Source organism: Cynocephalus volans, chromosome 13, assembly GCF_027409185.1.
Source record: "Cynocephalus volans isolate mCynVol1 chromosome 13, mCynVol1.pri, whole genome shotgun sequence".
Lineage (NCBI taxonomy): Eukaryota > Metazoa > Chordata > Mammalia > Dermoptera > Cynocephalidae > Cynocephalus > Cynocephalus volans.
Window position 1 is genome coordinate 109977787 of NC_084472.1, and position 23217 is coordinate 110001003.

The window sequence follows — 23217 nt, forward strand, 5'->3', positions numbered from 1 at the left end:
TGAGTTATTAACAATATCTAACAATTCATGTAATTTCTTATTTTGTAAATGTTAGATTTAGAAAAAGCACGTAAAGTGGTTTCTTATAAGTTTAAATCTTTTTTGTAGAAGCTATAACATTGAAGTGTTTAAAAGTATCATTTTTACAAAATCACAGATGCTTTCATGGCTGTGTCTATTCAAGGCAGATTTCCAGTTTTTCAGGTTTTCACGTGCTCCAACAACGACTGGATGTCTAACAATTCAATTCTGACCTTAATTATTTGTAGTTAGTGCAGATCCCACCAGTTAAGGGCTCAGTCTTACAAGACTGTGCCCACTTTAGATGCCAGTCACAAGTTCCTGTAGTTCTGACCAACTGGCTATAAATTCAGCAATTCCCGTAACCCCCTCCTCAGGGTTCAGTAGTTTGCTAGAACAACTCACAGAGCTGAGGAAAATACTTTACTTACATTTACTAGTTTGTTAAAAAGGACACACCTCAGGATAGCCAAATGGAAGAGATGCACAGGGCAGGGTAAGGGGCCGTGGGTGCAGAGCTTCCGTACCCTCTCCAGTATTACACTCTCCCCAGCAGTCCATGTGTTTGCCAGACTGGAAGCTCCCCAACCCTGTCGTTTAGGGGTTTTTAGAGAGGTTTTATCATGTAAGCATGATTGATTAAATCATTGGCCATCGATGATTGAACTTCAGTCCTTCTCCCCTCTCTGGAAGGGGGGTTGGGGGTGGCACTTATAGTTCCGACCCTCTAACCTGGCTACCAGCCCCCATCCTGAAGCTATCTAGTGGCCCCCAGCCCCTTTCACTCATTAGCATGTAAAAGACACACTTAGCACTCAGGAGGTTCCCAGGACTCTGTGCCAGGAATTGAGGCAAATTTTTATTATATCGCCTGTGTGGAATTTAAAAAGCTGACCACATGCACCAGAACGTAGTGATAACTATCTATACCTTGATAGAATCACAACTTGTTTTTGTGCAATTGAAGGCTAGTTGTATAACAGGGTTTTTTTAACTGAGCCTGCTGCACATGGACACACGTGGACATTTGCAGCCCTGGGCTTTTGATGGTGTATTTTTATTGCTGTTTGTCTACCCTTCCCCTCATCAGCACAAAGACACAATCCATAACAGTTCGTTAGAGATAATAAAATTGGCACATATGAGTGAAATTGTCAGCACTATATACACTTTAAAATGTTCTCATTAAAACTTTGTGTGTTATGCAGTTGAGTTTTCAAGTTTTTTATTATGAAAGTTTCAAGACTATACAGCAGAGAAAATAGTACCGTGAAAACTCTCAAATACCTATCTCCAGACAACTGTTCTCAAGATTTTGCTGTATTTACTTTGTTTTTTAAAGAAATCCTTTTGAAATATGTTAAAGCAAATGCCAGATATCAAGGATGGAGAGCTTTTTAAAAATTACTCTATTAATAATAGTTAAATACATGAGAAAGATGTGAATGCCTTAAGAATCTGTTCCATGACACTTTGCTCTTTGATCCTGGATTAGGAACTAGGATTATAGGGTTGTCTCTGAGTTTCCTTTAAAATCATGAGACATGATTGATGAAAACCAATTTACTCGCTTTTTGTTGCCAGTCTATTATTTCCAGTATCTAAGTCAGGAAAGTACCTAGTTTGGGCTTTAAAGAAATTCCCTTATTTATACCTTTCTAATATTCGCAGCGTTTTTGCCTAGTAAGACCCCCTCCCAAAAAAGGATCTTTATTTTTCAAAAGTAATTGAGAGAATTTCTGGCCTAGTGTAAAGACAGGTTCTAAAGAAAAGGTAAGTATTGTTTTGTGATTTGTCTTAGCCATTTCTGTATCTTCTTTTTCAAATTAACTTTTTTATTTGGTTCTTTCTGTTTTTAGGTCTACAGAGAGGTAATTTCAAGATGGCCATCATGGGCTTTTCATTGATTTTTGAAACAGGCTGATTATTTAAATTCTGTTCTATGGATTAGGGAATTCTTGTGTTTTTAACATCCAAGGATTCAGATCTGCTTATTGCATAAAATTCTGATCCTGGAAATATCAGGCTGTATCTGGAAACTATGTCAGGGCTAATCTGCTTCCCTGCATCTAAGTTGTTGGTGTGTAAAGATTCCTCCAGTCTGGGAGGAATGTTGTGAGACTGCAGAATGTTAACATCACATGACATACATTGCCGTAGACCCTGGATCTATTTAGCCTTTTTCTAAATAGCTTTGTTGATATAATTGTTATTCGTATCACTCAAATAATGCACGTACACAATTTGGGATAGAAAAATTAATTTTAGGGTGTAGTACCAGGAGTTCTCTTTCGGGCTGTGCTACCATCCTTGCCAAACTTTAGAGATGCTTAATAAAATCGAAGAAGGAAGAGTTTGCTGTTTGTTAGTGTGAATTCAGGTAGTGAAGAATATGTACCAATGCTGGAAAGATAAGTCTTTAATAGATGGCTTTTGTGATCTGTTTTAGAATCAGAAGAAGCTGATGAACATCTGGTAGCAGAAGTGGTTGAAAAATGTTCGCCTGATGCTTCTCCTAGACCCTCAGAAAATGAGGTGCCACAGCAGGCCATTGATTCTTACTCAGTCAAGGATTTCAGAGAAGAACCTGAATATGATATTAGCAAAATTTCAGTAGTGAGGCCATTTTCAATAGAAACGAAGAATTCCACAGATATCCCAGCAGCTCTTGGAACGAAAGCAGCTCATGGCTGTGTAACTACAGTCTCAGGTGAGGCTTTGCCCTCCAGCACGCCAGAAACCATCCAGGACAGGGCAATGACAGAAGGTAGCATGGGGGTTACTCTTGAGGCTTCCACAGAAGCTCATCTGAAGGCAGAAAACTCCTGTCCAGAGCCTGTGTCCAGCAGAAGCAAGCTAAGAAAGCCCAAACCCATCTCTCTGAGGAAGAAAACCACTGGGGGAGAAATCTCAGAAACTGAAACTGCTGTGGAGGGCACAACTCTGCCCATAGCATCCTACCAGCTCAGCCCCCTAGGATCAGATGAGAGCACAAAGCCTTCTTTGCTGGGAGGTGCCAAGATCCATAAGTCTCCCCCTGACGTTAAAGAAACTTCAGGCACTTTCAGTAGTGACACCAATGACTCAGGGGTTGAGCTGCTGGAGGAGCCGAGGAGCTCACCTCTCAAGCTCGAATTTGATTTCACAGAAGATGTGGAACATGTAGAGGCCAAGAAAGCCCTTCCAAGGAAACTTGGCAGGAAACTGGGTAACAAAGTGACTCCCAAGACACAAAAAGATGGCATCAGTAAGCCAGTAGGTACGGAACAGCCTCCAGACCCAGCAGCAGGAGATGCTCCTCTGTCCCAAGCTTCTTCTAAGCTGGATCCTGGTCATTGGGATGACCCCAGCTTTAATCCTTTTGGGGGCCACTCTGTTCTGCAGAACTCCCCACCCCTCTCCTCTAAGGGCTCCTACCACTTTGACCCAGATAACTTTGATGAATCCATGGATCCCTTTAAACCAACTACGACTTTAACAAGCAGTGACTTTTGTTCTACTACTGGTAATCATGTTAATGAGATCTTAGAATCACCCAAGAAGGCAAAGTCGCGTTTAATAACGTGAGTGGCAGTGGGTGCTGGGCGTTGTGTCCTGTGTATTTTCTGTGAGTTTGGCAGCCGAGTTTTTCGGTTTTGGTGAACTGAATTTATCTTTGAGGTGCATCGAGGCAGATACAAAGCTTGTAACTTTATAATGCAGTGTTTACTATTTTGCCTCTTAGATGAAATCAGAAATACCAGAGGTTTCCTTTTTAGATTTCGGACTTATTTTCTGAGTACTCAACTTATGCAGCTAAGACCTCTGCTGCCCCGCCCCCCGATAATTTTTTTTTTTTTTTAATGTTTGGCGGGGGTGGGGGGAAAGAATGGCATGAAATAGGCAAGTATAAATTTGATGATTTTCAGAAATCCTAGCTGGGCTGTCTGGAATCACTTCATATATAGAATCCAAATGTCAGCGATAGCCACCATCTTCAGATTCTCAATGGATAGAACAAACATTCCAAGCCTACAAATTACCTGTCTAGTGTAAAAAATGTGGAAAATGGTCCCAAAAAAGTCCCACAGAGGTTTTTTTTACTTAAAAAGAAAGCTATGATTTTTGTTTGAAACAAACCTAGCACTAAACTTGGTGAGAATTCTTGTCTCCATGTGTAGTTTCTGGCTCATCAGCAAGAAGGTGAATTTCTGATAAGAATCAAGAATGTTTTAAATGATAGTTCCAGGATGGACTTTTGCAAGGTCCTTGGAATTCTGAGAGTGACGGCCTTGGGCCAATTCCTTGTCAAGTTTCAGTGTAACTTTGTTACAAGTTTACCTTATCACAAAACATAAGTTGAGTAGATGACAATGCGACATTTGGGGAAGGATTCATATCACCTTTACATTCAATTTTTCCACAGACTTTTTGAAGTACTCTTGTATATCTGTTTGTGACCGTGTTTCATTTTACTGAAAACTAGACATAGAGAAGGACCAGTGACATGACAGCCGAGATATGAAAAGGGAGTTTGAGAATCACCATATTTGTCGTTTTCACTGTAGATCAGCCAGGGAAGTACTTGTCAACATTATTGTGACTTGAAAAACTCCAGATGGCATGGTGAATTATACCAGAAAGGAAAAATACCCAGAGGTTTAAAGAGCAGAAATGACAATTTTATGACCAAGAAGGTTGAGCAGTGTAGGTAGGGGTCAGTTCTTTGGCAGCCCAAGAATATGCCCTGTAATGTCTAAGGGGAACAAAATATAATTGGTGGCTCTTGATCTGTTCTTTGATTATATATGAGTAATTAAATGGCTGTTGAAAAATAATGACTGACTGGGTGTTCTCACAGTCCTCTTTTGTGGCTTTTAAGGTTAGTTTCCTGTGTCTAAATAGCACTTGGGGTACGTACTTGGCCTGTCACTGCCTTGGTACTTCTTCCCCTGAACATGGGATGCTTCTGACTACCAAAGGTGTATTTGGGAACCTTCCTTTCAGTTGCATGCTGAAGAGGTGTAGCCAGTTCATTTATGTTAGATAAGATTAAATCTGGGCCAAAGGGAAGGAAAGTTATTCTATATTTTCAGTAGTAAGAAGCACCCTCTCTTGAGTCCCATGACCCTCACCTAGTAGCATTTTCCTCCTGTTCTGTTTTTGTTGAATGAACTCCTTGTTCTAATATACCTTATAGATTAAAAAAAAAAATTCTTATGCAATCAAAGCTCATTTCTTCGTGTTCTTTCTATAAGAAAGGAGCGCTAGACCTCTTGTGGGATTCTGGCTGCAAATCCCTTCATTTCTAGGAAAGACTGTAAACATACATGTGGTGGTAGAATCCAGTGGAGAGTTAGGAGTTTTGCATGATGTTCAAAAAGATGCATATGATTGGCTTCTCAGATCCTTCTTCTATAAAATGGAGAAACCATAATTAAGTTGGGATTTTGCAGACCAAATGAGATAATTTCTGTGAAATTGTTTTAAGCTTCTTATGGTACACACCTGTTATCGAGATAACCAGATATATTTTCAACTATATTTTTATTCATGCATTGCCTTTGATCTGGATGACTAAACATTTAAGAGTAAATGTGCTTGGCAGTGAAATACTGTTTTTATACTTTTACAAATATTTGGAAGTTTACTTTTCATCTATAAATTTGAATTTGTGGCATTTCAGAGTGTTTTCACCGCTCTTACTCTGTTAGAATTGAGGTCTCGTTAATCATTCACTCACCAGTGATAACCTTCGTGGATGTGACATTTTTAATTTGTATCATACCTCACAGAAAGAACTGTGCAGCTTTTACAGTCTGCCAGACTAGAGATAAATATTCCAGTCTTTACATGATTTTTTTCTCCATCTATGTGTCTCTTTCCTGTATTTAATTTTGTGGTGCATCAGGACTACTGAGCAAGTGAAATTTCTCTGTTTTCTGTTGTAAGTACTTTTGCTGTAGCTCTGTCTGTCCCTGGGACTGTCGGCAGCTTCCTCTCCCGGCCCTCCCCTAGCCATCTCTCCACAGCATGTTGGCTTCTGTTTCTGAGTATGACCTTCTGATGGTTTTTGCATTTCATTTGCTACTCCATGAGTCAGCTTAGCCTTGCAATTGTCTGTACCTAAAGGAATGAAGATCGGCCTTCCCACCTTAGGTGCAAGAGCTTGCGCTCCCCAGCTTGGCACGCATCACGTGGCACTTTGATGATACCAAGAGCTGGCTTGGCCCCAGGACCTTCACAGCAGTGGTTTCAGGGACTCCTCTGCTCTTTAATTGACTTGGAAGTAATTGACCTTTTTTGAAAGAATAAGACTGCTGACTTGGGGCAGGTGATACAGTTTACTGAGTCACCTCAACTTGAGTTTGGCGGCAGAGGGTGGTGGCACTTAGTAAGAGTATTAGGGAAAGGAGACCATGAACTAGTGATCATGCATATTCTGTTAACTTTTATGCTTGCCTTTTTTTTTTTTTTCCACAAAAGAAAAAGATTGCAAATTTTTTTTTTCTTTTTTGATCAGAGTGGCATTTTTACTGGAAATTTTAAGTTCATTAAAACAGAACAGAATCTGAATTAGTCCTGTGATCACAAATTATGAGCTAGCTTAAAAATAACAGATGGTCTAAGCTTTCCCCGATTTCTGGCCTTGCACAGTACATGGCGTTCATCTTCCATCTCCTACTGAAGAAGAATGGTAACAGTTTACTCAAATATTATTATTTTTATATTTTCTGTTGACCACAGTTCTCTGTTAGCACACAGTTCTAGACTGGAGCGATCTTATGAGACTTCTTCTGTGGCTTTTAGTATAATAAGGAATATTTAAAGAATCTGGTCCAGTGTGATAATTTTTCTAATTAATGTCAAAGCCAAGCGAGTAAGGATCAGAAGAGCCAGATGTCCCTAGCTGCTAAGGTTATACTGTCTGAAAGGCTTTGGGTGGTGTGTAATTAAAACTGTAGGGATCAGAGTTCTGGTGTTTGACAATGCACAGAAGCAAGTGAGGTGGTATTTTCAGAGAATGAGCCGTGATGTAGTTTTCTGCTTGCCCTGTCTCTTGAGAGATGATTCAAAGACTAAAAGGTGTCTCTACACCTCAGCGTGTGGACGTATGATTTGCGTGGTGCTGTATGCTTTGGCTTCTGTCTGCACACACGGCTCTCTGCTCCATCTCATACCTTCAGAGTTGTAAATGAGATTCCAAACTGGCTTGTTTGTGTTTCTTTCTCTTTCCAGGAGTGGCTGTAAGGTGAGGAAATATGAAATTCAGTCTCTTGCTTTGGATGCATGTTCTCAGGTAAGTCTGCCAGAATGTCTGTTAGACCAGTGGTCCCCCCCAACTAGAGTTTGCATCCCCTGAAGGGTGGTCCATGAAGACTTTCCAATGGGTGTCTGAGTACTCAGCTTTAAGGAATCCAACTCCCAGATCCTTAATGTCCTAAAATCATCCAAGAAGGCCCCTAAAGACAGGGAACCCTTTCATGATGACCCTTTCCTCACTTATTTTTTTTTTTTTAATTCCCATTCTACATCTTACAAAGGTGCATCACCACACATGAGAAAACCTCCAGGGCACCAAACAAAGGGAAGATTTGAAGTATTGTTGTAGGTTCTAAGAACGTAATTGACTCTAATCACTGGATAATAATTTTTTAAAAGTCACATGGTTTTCCAATTCATTGCTTTCAACAAAATAAGACATGACTTGTCAGGTGATAGATCATCAAAAATAATTTTTTAAGAAATTTTTTTTACTTAACATTTACTTGTACATATTTCTGGGGTACAGTGTGTTGTTTCAATACATGTATATACTGCACAGTGATTCACTTAGGGTACATAGCATAGTTGTGTACCTGTTAGTTCATACCTTCTTCCCCCTTTTTCCCTTCCCGGCCTCTGATAACCATTATTCTACTCTACTTCTGTGAGAACCATATAGCACATAGGAGTGGGGTCACAGGGTACTTGTCTTTCTGTGCCTGGCTTACTTCACTTGACATGATGTTTTCTTTTTTTTTTTTTTTTTTGACATGATGTTTTCCAGTTCCATTCATGTTGCTGCAAATGATAGTATATCATTTTTTTTATAGAGCTGAATAATATTCCATTGTGTATATATTCCACAGTTTTTTATGCATTCATTTATTGATGGGCATTTAGGTTGATTCCATCTCTTGGCTATTGTGAACAGTGCTTCAATGAACATGGGAGTGTAGGTGTCTTTTCAACATAACTGATTTCATTTCCTTTGGGTACATACCCAGTGGTTGTATTGCTGGGTCTTAGGATAGATCTATCTTTAGTTCTCTGAGGAACCTCCGTACTGTTTTCCACAATGGCTGTGCCAATTTACACTCCCACCAGCAATGCCAGGAGGATTCCTTTTTCTCCACATCCTGGCCATTTTGTCTTGTTGATAATAGCCATTCTAACTAGAGTGAGATGATATCTTATTGTGGTTTTAATTTGCATTTCCTTGATGGTTAGTAATGTTGAGCATTAAAAGTAACTTTTAATGATAGAATTTTTTGGCACAGAACTTGGTGAGGGAGTCAGAGAATTAAGAGATACTTCTATTACAAAACTTCCATTTCATCTATTTATATAAATAATGGTTCTTACTGATTGTAAAAATGGAAACCAGCAATAAAATGATGCTGACCCTTGTTCATTCTAGAAATAAAGACTATTCATCCGTGACTGTATGAACTAATTAGGAAACACAAATAAAAACCCATACCCATCTGATTGCAATAAGTTCTTTTTTGCTTTTTAAAACTTTATTTCAGTATAACTATGATTATAGAAATACAGTCATATTGGTTAATAGAATGCAATTTAAGTTTAACTTATTCTGCACAGTTTGGACCAGAAACCTGGTACATGGTTTAAGATGTAAAAAGAAAAGGGATGGGGGGCGGGGGCGAGCTTGCAGTCTGAGTTATTCATCTATTACAAATGTGTAAAAGACCTTCCTCAAATTTTGCTAAAGCAAGCAGCAACAACTATGAGAAATTTACATTTCGTTACTTCTAAAAACAAAACACACAATTGCACTGTAAAAGTTTTAAAAACTAGTGCAACAAAACATTGTAATTGATATAAAAAATATACTTTTGTGCTGTTTTCATTTAAATTTATTTTTTCTTAATTGACACATGATAACTGTATATATTTATGGGATACAGTGTTATATTTTGAGTACGTGTATACAGAGTGCAATGATCATATTACCCTGAGGTAACTACATATCCATCACTTCTACTTTTGTGTTTGATAATACTTATCAAAACTTGCAATATTGAGCATTAGTAATTGTAATGATAACTTTCCAAAAGAAAAAATATTTAACACTTACAGACAAAAAACTATTTATTTTTTTAAACAATTTTTTATTTTTTTTAAGAAATGAAATTTATTTCTTACAGTTTTGGAGGCTGGGAAGTCTACAGTCCACAGGTCGCATCTAGTAAGGGCCACCTTCTACAGCAATGCAGTGGACTGAGCAAGAGAGAGCTAAACTTCTCACCTGCTCTCCTTTTAAAGATATCACAACCATGCCCATTACTCCATGAATGGATCAATCCATTCACAAGGGCACAGTCCTCACTGTCTAATCCATGGGTTCAGATTCTCCTACAGGCCAGCCACTAAAAAAAAAAAACAAAAAAAAGAGTTCCTCACAATTTAATCACCTTTTAAAAGCCCCACCTTTCAATAACCATAATAGGATTTCCCACCCTATTAACACTGCCACTGTGGGGAATAAGTTTCCAATACATGAACTTTTGAGGGACATGTTTGCCCATATTTTGCCTCTGGCCCCCAAAGTTCATATACTTCTCACGTGTAAATAAATTCATTCTGTCTCCAAAGTCTTAACTTGTTTTAATTCAGAAGTCTAGAGTCTCATCTGTGAAATCAAATAAATTATCTACTTCCAAGATGTAATGGTAAGACAAGCATAGCATACATATTTTTCATTCAAAAAGGGAGAAATAGGCCAAAAGAAATGGATAACAGGTCCTAAGCATGTCTGAAACCCAACAGGACATGCATCTAATCTCAAAGCTGATAAATAATCCACCTTGACTCCATGTTCAACATCCTCTGCACACTGGTGTGGGGTTGGGCCTTCACATCTTCAGGCAGCCCTGTTCCTGTGGCTTACCTGGACTCAGCCCGTGCTTTAGCTCTCACAGGCTGGAGTTCTATGCTGATAGCTCCACAACTCTGGGATCTCCATGATGGTCCCTCTCCTGCGGCTCCACTAGGTATGGCCCTGATGGGGTTACTCTGCTGCAACCTCGACCTCACGTTTATGGTCAGAATTGCTCTAGTGAAGGCTCTCTGTGGGGACTCCGTGCCTGTGACAGATCTCTTCCTGGTCCCCCAGACACTTCCACACATCCTTTGAAATGTGGGTGATCCCTCCACAGCTCTTGCATTCTGCAAGCTTACAGACTTAATGCCACGTGGACACTGCCAAGGTTCCTGGCTTGTATCTTCCAAAGCATTGGGCACAGCAGTACCTGGGGCCAATTTAGCCAGGGCTGGAGCAGCCAGAGCAGCTGGGGTGCTAATGCAGTGAGCAGCATCCTGAGGTGGCCTTGGGCAGTTAGTCCCTGGAGGGCTCCTTAGGCCTGTTCCTGGAAACCATTCTGTCTCCCAAGGCCTCTGGGCCTATGGGAGGGATGCCTGGAAGATCTCTGAAATGCCCTCAGGGTCTCTCTTCCATTCTTTTGCTTCTTCTTTACAACTAAGACCACCTCAGAATGGCCTTGACTGTCCATATTTCTATCAGCATTTTGGTCACCGCCACTTAACCAGTCTCTAAGTCATTCCGAACCTTCCCTGATCTTTTCTTCTAAGCCCTCACCAGAATCTAGGCTTTTTCTAACCTGTTCCTCCAAATTCCTTCAGCCTCTGCCCATTACCCAGTTCCAAAGCCACTTACACATCTTCAGGTATTTGTTATAAGCAACACCCCACTTCTCGGTACCAGTTTTCTGTATTATTCTGTTTCTGTTGCTTATAACAGAATACCTGAAACTAGGCAACTTATAAAGAAGTGAAATTTGTTTCTTAGAGTTTTGGAGGCTGGGAAGTCTATGGTCCAGGGGGACATATGATGAGGACCTTCTGCAGCAAGACGGGGTGTCACATGGTGAGAATGGGCTGAGCAAGAGAGCTAACCTCTTTACTTGTCCTTTTAGAGCCATCAGAACCATGCCCATGACTCCATGAATGGATCGATCTATTCACGAGGGGACAGTCCTCACAATCCCATCACTTCTCAAAGGCCCCACCCTTCAAATACCATAATTGGATTTCTCATCTTCTTAACACTCTTATAATGGAGATCAAGTTTCCAGTACATGAACTTTGGGGGACACATTTGACCCACAGCAGAGACCTGGAAAAGACTTTTAGTTATACAAATGTATTTCATTGGGATAATTTCCTTATGGGAAGTGGAGTGAAAATGCGAATTCAGAAAGGAAAAGGAATAACGTAAATTTCTGACTATTAAAGAACTTGTCTGATTACGTTTTTTTTTTTTTTTTTTTTTGGCAGCTGGCCAGTACAGGGATCCAAACCCTTAGCCTTGGTGTTATCAGCACCATGTTCTAACCAAGTGAGCTAACTGGCCAGCACTCTGATTATGTTTTGTAATGATGAATATGCTGATTATCCAGATTTGATCATCACACATTGTACACAGAATTGATATTCATCTCTATACCCTATAAATATATATAATCAATTATGTTTTAATTTAAATTATTTTTTTAGAGTGGATCATAGGGCATCAAATCACTAGAGTAACTAGATTACATTAATAAGCAAGTTCAATATTTAAAATATGCCAGATAGTACATCCTTTGTAATTATTTACACTTAATGCTGGAAAGTTTTTAGATGTCATTTGTAAGTACAGAAGGGTACATAGATTTTCAAAAAAAAATTAGGTATATGAGCAAAAAATTTTGAAAACCACTATCTTGGACGACTTAAACTGCTCACTTATAAATTTAAGCTAGGAAAGCCCAGTTTTTCAAACCTCAAACTCAAAATTCAGCTAGGTTCTAGAAAACACAGCATTTTGTAATTGAAAGACCCTAGCTTCCTCCTTGCTTTGTACCCATGTCTGTGGTTAACACTGTCACATGTCCATATGGAACTATGGCCACTTTGCTCTGTTCCTGAGATGTCACTTTTCCCCAGTGTTTGCCCCTGATGGGTATTCTGTTTCCAGGATGAAGGAGCAGTGATCTCCCAGATTTCAGACATTTCTAATAGGGATGGCCATGCTACTGATGAGGAGAAACTGGCATCCACATCATGTGGTCAGAAATCAGCTGGGGCCGAGGTGAAAGGTGAGCCAGAGGAAGACCTGGAGTACTTTGAATGTTCCAATGTTCCTGTGTCTACCATAAATCATGCGTTTTCACCCTCAGAAGCAGGTATGGAAGCATATCTTCATTTTTCTATTGTACATAAGCATAGAAATGCCTGAAATCCTACAGCAGGAGGTCCTTAGAGAGATTAAAGAATTGGGTCACTTGAAGGGTAGATTTAGGATGCTGATCTATGCTTTGCTTCTTTACCCAGAAAAGAGATACAAAAATGCTTATCAAAGTCCTGAGGACACGAGGGTAAGTATGGCAGGATATACAGAAGACACTGATGTGTGCAGCTGCTTGAATTTCCTTGTAATGTCATGTTAATGTGGCCACATCGTAAAGCACGGTGGCCTGTCAGTGTGTCGTACATCTGACTTCTTTGTGACTGTGTTTAACTTACAGAAGTGATAATGACTAACGTGGACAGCGCCTCGCCACGTGCAGGTGTTGTCCTGAGCGCTTCACGTACATTGACTCGCTGCTCCTCGCTGGGGCTACTCCCTTCTCCATTCTTCAGAGAAACGAAGTGAGGCACAGTTGAGTAATGTGGCCGAGGTCACTTGGCTAGTGCAGGAGAAGAGTCTACTGTCTTCTTCCCCCATCGCAGGGTCATGGCTGGGACCTCTGTAACAAAAGACAGATTAACAGGGGAAAAGCATGCAAATGTATTTAATAAAGTTTTATGTGACTCAAGAGCCTTCAAAAGTAAAGTCCAAAGAAACAGGAAGGACTGTGTTTATGTGGACAGTGTGCAGAAGCATGATTAGCGGGCAGAGGGTGTGATGGTTGTGGCTGGAGGGACTTAGCAAGGCCTCTTTGTTCAGACCTCAGGGTCTCTGTGTCTCTGAGGATAAGAACATTCTTTTCCTCCAGTGTAGGGAGGACCATCTGGCGTGCGGATCTGAAGACCTATTTTCAGGGAAGGGCAGGGGCAGGGAGACCTTCTTGCATCTGTTGTGTTCTCAAATGCCAAGGTGCCATATTTTGGTATAGTGTGTCCTGAACCCTGTCACTAGTAAATGGTAATCTCAAATCTAAGCAGTCTACTTCAGTGGTCTTTTAACCACAGTGCTAAAGTGTGAAGAGATTTATTGTCAACACTGCCGGAGCCTTCACGTCATTCTAGAGCTAAGGCCTTCTTCTAGGTCCCAAGTTACATCTATGCCTCCAACTTTACTTACGGAAAGTGTAGAACCAGGTTTCCAGCTACATCAAACATTATTAAAAACTCAGTTCTTCTTAAGAAACATAATTTAATTTGTGGCCTTTTATACTTAGAATTTTAGAAGTCATCATCTGCCAACAAACCAGGGAAGCAAGTGGGAAGTCAGGACTTTGAGCAGTTATTCCCCCCACCACCCCCAGGTCTCAGTTCCATCTATAAAATAAATGTGCCAGGCATTGTTCTGATTTCCTCCAAGGCCCCTCTGCATTGGCATCTTTCCCAAAGGCCTTGTTCATTCCCGATATACCTTTTCCCGAGTTACTCGGGTAATCCTGAGTATTCTTACTCCTGTGTTTGTGACTCCTACTTGAAATACTTTGTCATCTCCTACAATAATTCTGCCCATCCTTTCAGGTCTGTCTCAAATGTGACTTGGATCCCACGGTGCTTTATGCTCCTACACATTTCTTCTTAGATTTCCTGTGCCACAGCAGTAGCACAGTGTATTAATTATAGAACGCTAACTGTTAGAAACTTCCTGAGGTTAGGCACTGTGAGAGGTTCATCTTAGAATTTCCTCTGATACAATACTTGGTAAACATTTGTTGAATTATGTTCTTCCTCGCTGGAGGAAGTTCCTTCAACAGAAATTTATAGAGAGAGCTGGAGATCTATTAGATACAGTGCTATCTTCAAAGTTAGTAAACAGCTGGTCTGCTTTGGAAAGTGGAACAGATTTAAACAAGCTGTTACACTATAACTGATTAGCTGTATCACAGGAACAAGCAGGGGCTGTGGCCATGGGGTGTGGTTGGTGGTGACCAGCTTTAAATTTCCAGCCTACAAAATTAAATTTATTATCTTCCCCACACTCTTCAAACTGGTTTCCTTGTCTCAGGTCTGTCTTCCACTCTACCGCTAGAGGCAACATTTAAAAACCAGAATACGCACTCATTAAAGAAATTAATAAATATACAAGATTTTAAAGCTACATTCCTCCATGTAATAACCTAATTACAATTTTAGTCAGTAGTTATTTAAAATGCAAATGTGACCATCACTCCCCTGCTCAAAAACCTTCAAAGCCTCCCCTGTTCCTGTCTTATCTGCTATATTAATTAGATTGAAAGTACCCTTCTGGGCTGGAATTTAAATTCACCGAGCCTAGGTAGTAAAATAGCATTGTTTTAGTTTCCTCTTTCCGGGGTTTGTACAATTTATCTGCCAAACTTTTAATGGACACAGGGGGGCAGCCTTGCTGTTCTTTCTGCCTGAAGATTGACATCTGTTTATGGCAGACGAACCATGTGCTGCTCTCTCCTGAATATTATGGACTTTTAACACTGAACTGTGCAGTGCTCAACAAAATGCCAGTGCTTTTATTTTTTTATTTTTTTGTCTTTTTCATGACCGGCACTCAGCCAGTGAGTGCACTGGCCAGTCCTATATGGGATCCGAACCCGCGGCGGGAGCGTCGCTGCGATCCCAAGCGCTGCACTCTCCTGAGTGCGCCACGGGGCCGGCCCAATGCCAGTGCTTTTAAAAAAAAATCTTGAAATGCTGTTCATGTCATTCCGGCCTGCACTGGAGTTTCCAAGAGTCTTTCACTAGGAAAGAAAGGAATTACCTTTTTGGGATAACTATAAAAATGACTTTCTGTATTTTAGGCATAGAGAAAGAGACGTGCCAGAAGATGGAAAAAGATGGATCTGCTGGGCTTGTAAGTTCCTAAACTTGGAGGGATGCGGTGGAGCTCAGGTTTCTTTCAGTGTCTGTTTTACAGCCCATGTTAATTTGTTAAATAAATTCTAAGAAGTCAGTGTTAGGTGAAGGGGATAAGATATAAATAAAATAGTTTCTTCATTTGAGGAACTCATGTCTATGCAGTGTTGTGTGTAGTAACCAGCAGCTGTATGTGGCTGCTGAGCACTTGAACTGTAGCTAGTCTGAACTGAGATGTCCTGTACATGTGAAATAGAACCAATTTTTGAAGGTTTAGTATTAAAAAATATATAAAATGTCTCAATAACTTTTTATGTTGACTAAATGTTGAGATGATAATATTTTGGACTATTGGGTTAACTAAACTATAAAAATTAATTTTACCTGGTTTTTTTTACTTTTTTATTGTGGCTACTAAAAAATTTTAAAGTACATGTAGCTTCCAGTATATTTCTCTTGAACAGTACAGGTGGTAGCTACAAAATGCAAACCAACAATACCGTGTGATGACTGTTGTAACAGAATGTGTTCACTCATGTTCCTCAAATATTACCATTTTACATAATCACAGTAGCCATCAAAATCACTAATACACTTACTATTGATGTAGTACTGTAATATATAAACCTATTCAAATCTTACCAGTAGTTCCACTGACATCCATTTTCTGGTGCAGGATCCCACATTGCATTTATTGTGATGTCCTTTGTCTCCTAAATTCTGCCACTGTTCCTCAGTCTTTTCTTTTTTTGTGAACTTGACAGTTTTGAAGAGTACTGGCCTGTTACAGGATGTCTTTTAATCTGGGTTCTTTTAATGTTTCTTCATGATTAAGTTTGGTTTACAGATTTTTGGTACAAATACAACAGAAGTGACGAGGTGGATGTCGATGTGTCCCATCATGGGTGGAGTTAACTATGATCACTTGGTTAAGGGGTGTCTGCCAGATTTCTCCATGTGAGCAAGTCTTAATGGAAGAATGAGGTTTGCAAGGCAGATAAGGCAAGAAGTGCATTCCAGGCAGGAGAGCTGACCTGTGCAAAGGCAGAGAGTGAGGAAACATATGGACTTTATAAGGAATTGTAGGTATGAATAAATTCATGTGAGTGGAGGATATTGTATAAATGGTAGGTAAGGGCCAGATTATCAGGGGCTGTAAATACAGTGCCAGGAGGTTTGGAATTCATGGTGGAATTGGTGGGTAACCATTGTGGGGGTTTAAGTAGGGAGCAATGGGATTGGTGATAGGCCAGAGGCTGAGAGATTTAGCAGGTAGAACCTTCTCTGCTTGATGACTCCAGTGACATATGTGGTGACTGGAGTGGGGGTGGTAATGAGAGAAAGTTGAGGAAGGCCACTCAGTTTTTGCTTTGAACATCCAAGTGGTCATTGTTGCTGTTAAACAACCCTAGAGGAGCCGCTCTCAGGACTTAAGCCTCAGTTTCCTCACCTGTGAAATAGAGTGATGCCTGCCCTGTGTGCTTATGAGGCTGCAACCCCACATTGCACCACAGCAGATTGGTCATGCACTTAGGGAACCAGTTTCTTTTGAGGTATTCCAAGTACTGTAGGTGAACTCCCTGGTATTTTCAGTGCTGAAAAGTAGCTGTTGCTCTGCAGCATTTTTCAGTTAGGAGTCAATTTATTTTTTTTCTTTTAATCTCAAACTTTTTGAAAGTTGAGTTTACTTGGCTTTTCCAAGTGTGTCTCATGGTAGGGGCTGGTGCTTCTCCAGTGGGTTCAAGGACAAACGTCGGGGTGAGCACAGTCAGCGCACAGTGACAGGTTAGTGATGCTGCATGCAGGAGCAATGGATCTTGGTGGCATCTGTGGTCACTGTAAATTTGCAACTGGGAGTCCATTGAGTTTTATTGTCTATAGACAGGTCTTTTTTGGCCATCAATTATGAATGCTTTGAGGGACTGGGAGGAAGGATTAGGGAACATGGAACAGAACCCTTTTGGAAGGACATGATTAATTGATTTAGCATCTTAGTTAAACATATACTAGACTTCCCACTCTGAAAGAGATCATTGGGCTAATTCTTTGTGATGGTTAGAGTCTATAAACTTTCTGTAATGTTTGATATGCAATATAGAGGACTAAGGAATATAAAAAGTTAAATCCTAAGAGACTGGAAAGAGATGGGTAAAATAGGCCATGGCATAAATTCCTGCCCTTATTACCTCGTAAGAGCTGCTGCATTTTGTGTGGTAAGGCTTGGGGCATGTGGACAGAAGAGAGCTGGCTGACTGAAGAGCCTATTCACCTGGATACATTTGCCACCATCTGCAGCCAGATCTTCCACCTGTATTTCAGAATGCTACCTCCTTTGGACACCACATTTGGTAGTATTAAGTTTCTAAAACAAGCAGGCAGACAATTAATTTATCCCCTCAACAAATGAATGAAATGCTGAACTCTGTAATAATGGACGTTGATATTTTCCTTACTAAGAAGACTCTTTTGGGCTTATTTCCTAAATTCTCAATAATGTTATGGCCATGGGAGGCACAAAGAAGCTGTTTCCTAGAGCTGGCTCAACGTGCAGATTCTGGCTTAAAATAATAAAAACCCACAAAAGACTGCTTGTGAAATGAATTAATTTAGAATTGGAAACATAACAACAAGGTAACCTAATGTGTCACCCTGCCCTAGTGCATTCTTTCCCTTTAGACAAGTGACATCAGAAGCAAGATTGTGAGAGAGTTTGTTGATAACAAGACACAGGAAGTTAATGAGATGATTCACATATCCAGAGGTACTGTAGTGTAACAGATAACTCCCAAACTTAAAACAATTACCATTTACTTACCAGGGCTATGGTCACCCAGGCTTGACTTGGGCTGGATCACTTCCAAGCTCACACACAGGGTTGTTGGCAGAGATATCAGTTCCTCACCATGTGGGCCTTTCCCATGGGGCTTCTGAAAACATGGCAGCCAGAGTCTTTTTGTAACCTAATCTTAGAAGTGACATCCCCTGACTTGCTTTATTGTAGCGAGTCCCTAGGTCCAACCTACATTCAGAGGGAGGACATTACACGAGAGGATTAGTACCAGAGGCTGGGGGTGGTTGGGGCCATTTTAGAGGCTGCTGGTAACAAGTGTCATCTGGTTGTTGTGATGGATCTATCCCAAGACAGAAAGAAAGGGATTCTGGAGGGACCTTGGACTTCTGTCAGCATGGTGGGCTGCCCTCCCCCAAATGCTGCTGGAAAATGGGCACTGCCAGCTGGTGGCTTTTGTATTTACCTTTTCTGTGGCCTAAGATGGGTTTCTATATTGGGCCCACAGCTGAGGTCTGTGAAGGTGTGTGTATTGGGCCCACAGCTGAGGTCTGTGAAGGGTGGGTGTGGGTGGGTGGGTGCGTGGGTGTGTGTGTGTGTGTGTGTGTGTGTGTGTGTGTGTTGGGGCATTTTCTAGAGAAAGAGTGAGGTTATAATGGCCTTAAAAAGTTTAAAAGCCACTGGTCTGATTGACTTTTTGGGCCTTCTGTTCAGCCTTAGTTCTAGCGAGATTCCAGGGAACTGATTGATTATAATCAATAACTAATTGATCGGTTATACTGACATTTAAGATTAAGATTATTCCCTGGTGACTTTGGCTGGCATTTTGAATGTTCCCAAACTCTTACATAACACATTTATACAGAAAGTTTATATCCATAGGTGGAGGAAATAGCCCCCAAAATGCCTTCTAGGAAGGTAAATAATACATAACAAAGTCCATGTTCTTGTGAGAAACAAAATGCTTAGCAAACGTGTCTGGAGGGCCGAGCCCGTGGCGCACTTGGTAGAGTGCTGCGCTGGGAGCGCGGCAACGCTCCCGACGCGGGTTCGGATCCTATATAGGACTGACCAGTGCACTCACTGGCTGAGTGCCGGTCACGAAAAAACGACAAAAAAAAAAAAAAAACGTGTCTGGAACCTGCGCTTATGAGAGAAGCGAGCCAGCACGTCAGAAAGTGAAGTGCTGCCAGAAGGGAGCTGAAAATAGCAAGAAAGAACCAAAGAAACGGGCACAGACCCTGTGGCCATTCTGTGTATGGCCAGATAAGTAAGTGCAGCTGCCAGTGTCCCTGTGTTCCAGCAGGGCGTCCCTGCAGAGCAGCTGAGGCTCGCAGGGATCCCCGATTGTCGGGTGGGAGGGTGGGCATCAGAGTGTGGATATATTTGCCACTTTTGCCTCCATAGGCCTGAAAATTAGTAACATGTTTTGGGAACATTTTTATCCAGAGTGGCTAAATAAAGATACACACAAAGTATCAATATGTCAAAGGAGCAACTGTCACTATTTTTGAAAAATTATGTGCATGGAACACCTTGTCTCCAGAAACCCCCAGAAAAGCGACACATTGGCCATGGGTGTTTTTCTCCTTTATGTATGTGATTCTTTGGTGACTGGCTACTGTGACAATCCCACTTATTTTCTTTTGGACACGAAGAAAACTTCTCTAGGTTATCTGTTCAACAGAGACCATGACCACTATGACAATTGTCTTAACAGTTTTTCTTTAGATAGTACTGTAATAAGATTTGTTTTTTTATAAGCTTTCTCCTGCTGTTTTTTTTTAAATACATTTCTAAAGGGTGTGATCGATTTAGTAATGAAGAAGTCATTGAAGGGTATTTGGGGTTAAGAAGCTGAAGACAGTGTATTCAGTGTAATGTCACCCTCCACAGGGGCCGTCCGAGTGCTCTACAGAGAAGGGCCCTGTGTCCACGGCCTGCGGAGGCGAGAGCCCCCTGGATGGGATCTGCCTCAGCGAATCAGAGAAGACCGCCGTGCTCACCGTGATAAGGGAAGAGGTAAAGGCTCTCTGTTCAGTCTGCTTATTGTTCCATTGCTTGTACAGCCCACGTGCCAGCAGGCAGATGCCATCTCTGCTGGCTTGAGTTGTCCCGGGTGGGAAGTTCTTTCCTGCAGCTTGTTCAGCTCATATAAAGGACTCCCTGTAAAACTCAGAGTCCAGACATTCTGACGACTGGGGAGAAAAGCTGACAATATGAAATATTCTTAAGAATCTTGTACCCTTCTTTGTCTTTCATTTAGCCTTGAAGTTTTAAATATCTAATTTTGCCAACTCTGTTCATATATATATAAGTAGTTCAGTACCTTCATTTTACAGAGGATATATATGCTCATGCCTAAAAATTTTTTCAGTTCTTTGCAGTAATATACAATTATTTTCTGTTTTCACCCATTCTTTAATTAAACAGTTCAACTCTTGATTCCTGTATTGTGTTTACTGAACAGGCTCTGTTCAAAATAGATCATTGCTAGGTCTTTCCTGAGTGATCTGAAAAATATGAAGGACACTGTTACATACTAATAATCAGTTACCGTCCTCTCTCCTGTTACATTTCTGTTCCGTATTTTATGCGTTTAGTTTGTTTCTTGATGATTCCACTTTTTTTTTCAGAAGGTGTAACAATTTTATTTTTACAATATGATGCGAGTAGTTAGTACTTTGGCTGTAGGTTTTTTAAAGCTTTATAAAATAGCATCAGGTTGGTAATGAGCAATGTCAACCGGTCCAGTTGTCACAACTTGGAGCAGTACTAAAGAGGCCCACCAAAATCTTGTCAATGAGAAAAATGACTTTGTCTTCCTCCAGAGAGTTAAACAATGAGATGGCCACCTAATGGATCAAAGCAAAGATGTGCCTAATTAACTGAAGCAGACAGGATGGCTTCTAGGTTCTTGAGACTGAGGCACCAAAATAAAGAGTATATCATTTGGAAGAGAGAAGCACAGCCAGGGAAGTGCAGTAAAAGCAGGGTGATAGACGCCCACCCAAGCCTGGTCCAGGGCCAGTGGAGTTTGAGGTAATGCGTCCAGAGTGTTTCTGCCCAGTCAGCAAGAGCATCCCAGATACGTACATGGGTCTGGTCTGCCTGGCCTGATCCTGCCCGGGATGAGGGATCCCACAGCTGGGTGCATCCAGCTCCAGGCATTATGCTTCTGAGCCCCCTTGTTCTGACTCTGTCCTTATCAAACAACTGAAAATCTCTACAGAAAGAGAATGTGCTGCTCCTGCCAGCTTCTAATGCTCTGGTTTTGTAGCAGTTTCATTCCTCATCCAAAATGAATTGGTGGTCTGGCATCTGATGCAATTATGTGACTTTGGGTGAGGAGAATCTTTGCCAGTCAGTGGCTCTGCTCTGGGTATCCCGTTCTGATCAGAGTTCTGGGCCAGCAGAGTTGAGAACCACACCCTGGACCAAGGTAAAATTCACAGAGGTTGTAAATACCACTTGGGATTCCTGGGAGATGTTCTGCTCACCTTTACCCTGGTGGCTACATCCCAGCATCCGGTGTGGCTGAGAATACACTTTTCCAAATGTTTATGAACATCATTTGTAAATGTTGAAGTTTTGTATACCTAATGTAGTTGGGAATGTCTTGGGTTAGACCTGTTTGTGTGTTGTTTTCAGTCTCCAATCTTAAATTCAAACTGTAATAGACTGATTAGGTAAAACTAAGCTTTATTATAATCTAGATAATCACTAAAGAGATTGAAGCAAATGAATGGAAGAAAAAATACGAAGAGACCCGACAAGAAGTCTTGGAGATGAGGTTAGACTGGAGGTTTCAGGGAGGGGCGGATATGTTTATGCACTATTAGAGTTAATACGGATGGAGCTGTGAAGCGTTTGCTTAGCACAGAACTGCCGAGAGCTTGAGGGCTTTGATATTTGCACCTTACTTTGTAATTGAGAATATGGTTTCATGAACTATTATTAACCAGTTGTTGTATTCAAATACTATAGCTCATTTTGGGTTGTTCAGAACATTACATGTCAGCAGAACCCACATAATCCTTGTCTTTTTAAAAGAATTGACAGAAATTTGTACAAAAATAACCATTTGAAATACAGAGTAATGAAATTTATTGATATAGTCAATGATGGAGGCATTGAAATTCATAATACTACTTTAGTGCTGGCAGGTTAGCTCAGCTGGTTAGAGTGCAGTGTTATAACACCAAGGGCACGAGTTTGGATTCCAGCACCAGCCAGCCACCAAAAACAAAAACATAATACTTTAAAAAAACAATTATGCATGGTAGCTTCACATTACATAACCACCAAGTAGATTATGAAAAGCATGTTAACAAGAAGCAAAATTTATTGACTTTAAATCGAAATCTTTTTATTTTTCCTGCTCACTCCCTAAAAAGAGTCATGAGCCGTGAAACGAAAAAGGTGGCATCAGAGAAAAGAAGGAAAAGTGTGAATAATTCACATACTGTACAGTCAGCACTTGAATCACTAAGAAACATTTTCAAGAAGTTTGTGGGAAAATAGAACTAGAAGATAATATGTATCTTTCCATAGACTTTTCTGAGTGCTATCCTGTGTCTGCTCTGATCTATGGCCCTTGTGTTATTGCGTTTTGAGCACTTCCTGGGTGTTAAGTCCCTCTGCTGGGCTTGGTGGAGAGGAAGGAATGTCCCTTGCCTTTAGTTTGCAGTAGCCACTGTAAGTAAGCTAGATCCTGTGTCAAAGTGGCAGCACCACCAGCGAGGGGCAGAGGGCAGGGGAGAGGTCACCATCTTTCACTGGGGACCACAGGAAGAATACCAGCACTAGACAGGCTTGGAAAGATACTGCTGCACTTCACTAGAAGAAAGTTTAACCCAAGAAGCTGATTTTTAAAGTCTTTGAATAAGTAAAATACTTTGGAATTGGGGCACAAAATGAAACTTGTAACAGAGGGGACAGAGTGCCTGAAAGGGTGAGTCAGGGCCAGGAAAGCCTGAAAGCAGATCAGATCTTGTAGGAAGAGCCCTTAAGATAGTCTTTAACTTAATTCATAAAAGATTGATTTGTCTAAGTGGAATTAATCTATTGCCTTGAGGTATTCAAATAGGCACGAAGGAAAAGGGAAGGGATTTATTTCTACAGAGTAA

At 40.8% G+C, this 23217-nt stretch overlaps 1 protein-coding gene across 6 annotated transcripts in view; it reads left to right on the top strand.

Moving 5' to 3' along the window:
* The window catches only part of TACC1 (transforming acidic coiled-coil containing protein 1), a 118664-nt gene that overhangs the window by 84913 nt on the left and 10534 nt on the right, over positions 1-23217 (top strand). For 2 of the 6 annotated variants that reach the window (XM_063076550.1, XM_063076546.1), the window contains exons 3-9: positions 2471-3584; positions 5912-5947; positions 7240-7300; positions 12266-12473; positions 15246-15298; positions 19985-20110; positions 21805-21881. In XM_063076550.1, coding sequence (XP_062932620.1) covers positions 2779-3584; positions 5912-5947; positions 7240-7300; positions 12266-12473; positions 15246-15298; positions 19985-20110; positions 21805-21881 — 1367 coding nt within the window. In that variant the 5' untranslated portion in view covers positions 2471-2778. The remainder of the gene's footprint in view (positions 1-2470; positions 3585-5911; positions 5948-7239; positions 7301-12265; positions 12474-15245; positions 15299-19984; positions 20111-21804; positions 21882-23217) is intronic. The other 4 variants (XM_063076547.1, XM_063076548.1, XM_063076549.1 and 1 more) reach the window with 4 other exon arrangements.